This window comes from Neltuma alba, unplaced genomic scaffold, assembly GCF_004799145.2.
Source record: "Neltuma alba isolate B1F8T4 unplaced genomic scaffold, ASM479914v2 tig00000162_pilon, whole genome shotgun sequence".
NCBI lineage: Eukaryota > Viridiplantae > Streptophyta > Magnoliopsida > Fabales > Fabaceae > Neltuma > Neltuma alba.
Genome location: NW_021631939.1, coordinates 321,307 through 327,498, shown reverse-complemented (window position 1 = coordinate 327,498; position 6,192 = coordinate 321,307). Strand labels below are relative to the sequence as shown.

Genomic DNA, 6,192 nt, shown 5'->3' with positions numbered 1-6,192 from the left:
GGTTCAGAAATAATGCCAACCCCAATTCCGAAAATGAATTCAACAAAGTGGAAGGGTTTGGTTATTGGAGAAGGACAAATTTTTCCTAATGCAGTGGGCCCTTAGGCAAGCACTATATAGGTACAGTATTGCTGTGAAGTTTTCATACAAGTTTGTGAAGAACAATCAACAAAAGATCATTATGAAGTGTATGGCGGAGGGATGCCCATGGTATATGGGTGCATACTCAATGGGACCAAGACAAGATTCTAAGTTCTTAATAATTAGAACCTTAAGAAGTGAGCATGTGCATTATGCACAGGATAGCTTGGTTGTATCTCACTCTGGAGGGTCAAACTTAACATCATAAATCATGATAGATTCTTTGAGGTGTAATATAGACAAGAATGCTAATGAAATTAGAAGAGATCTGTACAGAGAATATGGGGTGCGACTGAATTATAGTCAAGCATACAGGGGTAGAGAAAGAGCATTGAGGGAAATACATGGTCGTGCACAGGATTCATACATGGTGATTCCCTGGATTTGTGAAAGGCTTATTGAAACTGATCCAAACACAATTGCTCGATGGGAAGGGTTGGATAGTAACAGATTTGAGAGGGTGTTCATTGCTTATGGATGCTCAATTAATGGATTTTTAGAAGGGTGTCGACATATACTTTATATAGATGGCTGTCATCTAAGTGGTCCTTACAGGGGGACATTGATTTCAGCTAATGCATATGATGCGGACAATGAACTGTTTCCATTAGCATATGCTATAGTTAGTGGGGAGACATATGATGATTGGGCTTGGTTTCTCCAGAACGTCAAAGACATCACAAGATCAGTGGAGACAACGATAGTTTCAGATCAGAATAATGCCATTATAGGTGCTGTGCGGACAGTATTTGGTGGCGAGAGACATGCTTTTTGCTACAGGCATGTGAAAGAAAATTTTAGTGCACATTATTTAAAAATTAACCGAGGCAGGGGACGAGTTTTAGGTACTTCAAAGGACATCGCATTGAAAATACTAGATGGAATCGCCTATACAAGGATTGAGGATGAATATGTTGCTGCAATGGGGAAACTTAGATCATTTTGTCCACAATTAGCTGATTGGGTTGACACTCAAGGAGATGTAGATCGGTGGGCTTTAAGCAAATTCCTGTTTAAACGATGGGATAACATCACCACTAATGTTGCAGAGTCGTTTAATGCCTGGATTTTGAAGGAGAGGAAGCACAATGTGTTAGTTCTCATACATGAGCATATGGAGAAATTAGCCAAGAAGATGGTTGCAAGCAAAATGGCAATGGGAAATTGGACAAATGGCATTGGGCCAAATATTGAGTCCAAGTTGCAAGAAAAAGTAGCAAGAGCGGAGAATATGCATAGTGTATATTATGGAGATAACCGAGTTTAAGTTCATACTACATCTCCTACTGGAATAATTTGTGTCACTATTGATCTCACAACACACAAATGCACTTGTTTAGCATGGCAAATGAGCGGAGTACCTTGTGTTCATGCTTATGCAGTGATAAAGCTACTTCATGGTAGTGTTTATGAATTTGTCGATCATTGCTATAAGCTGTCAGCCCAAGAGAAGATATATGCAAGTAGTATGAGGCCAATTGCAACACATGATTGTCCTCATCTCGAAGCTCTCACTGTTACGCAAATGATAACGGGAACATTTTTACAGCCACCAATTACTAAAAGACCCTCAGGGAGGCAAAAGAAAAGAAGGATTGAATCTCAATTTCAAAGCAAAAAACTTTACCACTGTGGAAGATGCCATGAGCCAGGCCACACTGTGAAGACTTGCCAGAACCCCAATCCAAGTTGAGCTTTACTGGTGGCTTGTTGATATGTCATTTTGTGAATGCTTGTGACAGCATTTTTTTTTGGTAAATATCATAACCTATACCTCAAGTTGTCCGTCATTATCCACACATGCAACCCGTATGCTTTTTTGAATAAGTTGTAAATTTGGTGTAGTTACATTGTACATATATATATCAAGTGGTAAATGACACCTGGTTGTAATCTGATATAACATCATTTCTGTATTTTTGATGTACTGGTCAATAGGTTGTAATGGACTTGTTATCAGACGCCATGCAGGTTGTCATTAGCAGTCTCAATTATGTTACTGATATAAAGTGACAATTTCTCCTACTTCCAGTGTTTAGTGATTTCTTAAGACATTCGAGCTATGTTAAAGTCATAACATGATATGATTTGGTTAGAATTTGATCTTATGTGGAGGTTGTGGTATCCCTAGTGTCAGTTGTCAGGGGCAATGTGAATGTTGTTAACCAATTCTATTCGGGTTGTAAACAATCCCTGTTGAGGTTGTAAATGAATTGCTACAATAAAAATCTGCTGTAATCATATTTGGTCCAGTTAAAGTTGTTAATGACTTTAAAATGCTCCCAATTTTTGTTATTAAGGTCATTATATGTGCTGATAATATAATTAAGTTAAGAGCTGTGTAATCAATTTTTGAACAACCCCTGTTGAGGTTGTAAATAGATGTGGCAGAGAGGACTCTGATATATGCCTATCATGTCACCATGGTTACCATTTGTTCATCTAGTCTTATTCAGTCTGCATTTCTGGACATAATGAAAACACATGAATGCCTTTACAAAAACTTGATAACCAGTAAAGGATATCAAAACACATTAGCATATCTTAACATCCAGCTGTCATTACATGGTCAAAGAAAAGAATAAAATGTGAACTTGACGTTCAGATGTCACTATGCTGTCAAATAAATAAATGTAAATACAATATATGCTCGTCATTTATTTCTTCCTCTTGCTTTGGGGGTTTCCTCATAGCAAAGACAGCACTTCATCGCCATGTAGGTTGTTTCAATGAGTCACGACCCACCACAAGCATCCAACCTTCAAGTCATGGATTTCTTCAAGGGAGTACTTAGGCATTGTGTAGCCGTCGTCACCATACTCAATGCTATCCCATGTTTGTAACCAGCTCAACACATGAACCCCACAAGAGTCCCTACAAAGGAAAAACAAGTACTCTAGTCAATGAACATTAGCTCCCAAGAGCTGAGACACAAGTACTTGTTGTGCAGAAAAATAACTCACGTGTCAGATTGCACATGAACTTTTACCCATGTGACTTCCTTGTCAATCTTGTCCTCCTCTGCAAACAGTGATGGCTTCAACACACGAAGCACTTGGCAGAAACAATCTCTCTGCAAAAAGGGACAAACAGAAGAAACAAGTTTGAAAGTTGTGAATGACAAGTTATCAGGAAGCATTAACAACCTTCATAGTAGCCAATGAAAAGTAATCAGCAGGCATTAACAACCAGGACAGTTAAGCAGACAAGCAACCATAACATATTAACAAGTTATAGAATGAATGTAAACTTGTGCATACAATCCCTCTTGCCATGAATTGCTTAGGATCTATCTGTCCTTTCTTTTTCCCTTGCTTCCTTTGTGGTTTCTTCCCTGTTTTCATTGCTTCTTCTTCCTCTCTTTGTAATCTCAACATCGTCAAATTGTCCACCAAGGAGTCAAGGGCATAGAAATGCATGGTTCTTACATCCATCACATAACAAACCAATGGTAATTGAAAAGGGTGGGGCCAAATATGAAGTCACAGTCTCCAATGTTATATCCTACGTGCTCCGGTAAGATTTCATGTTCATGTTTTTCCATGCTCCACCTAAGAGGATTAGCGGCCATTGTTTGCATTCACTCGGTGAAAAAATGTGCCTACTGACACAACCGTGGTTCTCTTTTTCATCTCCCACCAAGGTTCTCACCATAATAGACATGAACTATATCACAGATACAAATAGTTAGTCATGATCATAATGACACTGGCAGTTCTCTATCTATATAAACAACTGTCTTACCCTGTTGTTCATCCATTTCCTGTCTTGTAGGCAGCAAAGCTTAGCACATGCAAAGAAGTACCCATACATCTCTACAATGTACCTGCAGTAAAAGGAACAATGAGCACAAGAGTTGTATGTGTAAAATTGTTGTCAGTCAGTTGTCCCAATTACAATCAGTCCCAACACTTACTTTGCACCTTCATCTTGATCACATCTTCTCGTGCACATCTGGAATAATTCCTCTTTCTCGTCAGGTTTTCTCTTGCCACGAGCTTTTTTCACCTCCTCTAACCAGGGAGATTTGATTGCACAGCTTCTCACCGTGTTGATCTTCATACATCCATTTGCCCTTGTGCTTGCTAGTTTATTTCATCCTTTCCCTCCATATCATCACCTACACCCTTATCCTCTTCTGCTACTGCATCACTAGACTTGTCTTCTGTTTTTTCTTCTCCATCATCCTCTGATTCAAAGTGACTCCCTTCTCCTTTCTCCTCAGGTTGAGATTGACTCTCTTCTTCATGCGAAGCACTTTTGCCCTCTTCTTTATCATCTCTTTCTAGTTCACTCTGTTGTTCCTCTTGTGACAGAATTGAATCTTTTGGGCTTCCTTTACCTTCTTGACCGGTCTCTTCATCTTCAGTTACCTTCTCTTTCTCATCTTCACTACTTACTGCTTCCATCACATCTTCCTTCTCAATCTCATCCGTTAACCTCAACTGCAGGGAAACCAACTCTTCTCCAATTGTCGACACCAACCCTTCAACCATGGTCATCAACCTTTCATACGTTCTCTTGATTTCCTGCAAAACAACAATAATGAAAGTTATCATTACTCCAAATTCTACACAGCACCAAAATAAGCTTGACATGATTTACTTACAGGGTGGGTTAGCTTTATTTCTGTGTTGGATACACTTGTAGAAGCCCCACCGACACTCGGAACGCCATGCAGTATACCTCTGTCACTATTCTTTTCTGATTTCACTCTTGCCTTCACTTTTTCCTCATCCCAATAACTAATGGCATTTTTATTTTTTGCAGCCTTTTCTTTTCTGAGAGAAAAGTGTTGTAGGCAATAAATCTGCATGTGAAGTAAATGATAACTTAGATATACAACAATAACAACATGCAGAGAGGCCACTGACAACATAAACAACGGCCAATCACAACCGACACAGTGTCCAATAACAACATACACAGTGGCCAATCACAACCTACACATAAGCTTATCATAACCTACATTTGCGCCATTCACAACATGTACAGCAGCCAATGACAACCCATACTCAACTGAATGACAACACGAATAGAATGCAATTACAAACTATACATAACCAGATGACAAACCAACACAGGCCAATGAGAACCTGCACATAGGACAATAACAACCTTCACACTAGCCAGTCACAACATATGCATAAGCAGTTCACAGCGTACATTTCTCCAACTGATGACATAGAGTAGTAAATAACAACATACACAGTGTCCAATCACAACCTACACATAAGCTTGTCACAACCTACATTTGCGCCATTCACAACATGTGCAGCAGCCAATGACAACCCATACTCAACCGAATGATAACACGAACAGAATGCAATTACAACCTATACATAACCAGGTGACAAACTAACACAGGCCAATGACCTTAGTAGCAACCACTAACATCCCACGCTAAACCAAATGACAACATGCACACCATACAGTCACAACCTACGCATCAGCTAATCACAACCTACATTTGTGTCATTCACAACATGCACAGCAGCCAATGACAACCCACGATAAACCGAATGACAACACGAACAGAAGACAATTACAACTTATACATAACCAAGTGACAGACCAACATAGTCCAATAACAACCTGCACACAGGAAAATAACAACCTTGACACCAGCCAATCACAACCTATACATAAGCAGTTGACAGAGTACATTTCTCCAATTGACAACACAGTAGTAAATAACAACGTACAGAGCAACCAATCACAACATACACAGCACATTGACAATACAACTAACATCAAAGTAAATGAATCATACCCACACTTACCATTAAGAAGTACAAGCAACCTCCCATCAGCTTTTCCTTTCTTCTTTCCTTTCTTGAACTCTGCAATTGAGTTGCAGAATTCTTTCAAAACTAAGCTGCTCCAATCATAGTGTCCTAAACTATCCTTTGTCACCACCATGACTTTCAACACTTTATCACTCACCCATACACTAGAGCCAGGATACAAGAGGACTCCTAGTGCATACATAACAAAAAGGAATTCAAACTTTTCTTCCTCTTTTCCTTCAATCAACCATCTTCCTATTAT

At 39.2% G+C, this 6,192-nt stretch overlaps 2 protein-coding genes across 2 annotated transcripts; both read left to right on the top strand.

Moving 5' to 3' along the window:
- The first annotated feature begins 352 nt into the window (after positions 1-352).
- Positions 353-1,408, top strand: LOC114752502 (uncharacterized). The gene has a single exon (XM_028941265.1). The coding sequence runs from the start codon at positions 353-355 to the stop codon at positions 1,406-1,408; it is 1,056 nt and encodes a 351-aa protein (XP_028797098.1).
- An 81-nt stretch (positions 1,409-1,489) lies between these two features.
- LOC114752398 (uncharacterized) lies at positions 1,490-1,834 on the top strand. The gene has a single exon (XM_028941177.1). The coding sequence runs from the start codon at positions 1,490-1,492 to the stop codon at positions 1,832-1,834; it is 345 nt and encodes a 114-aa protein (XP_028797010.1).
- The last annotated feature ends 4,358 nt before the right edge of the window (positions 1,835-6,192 follow it).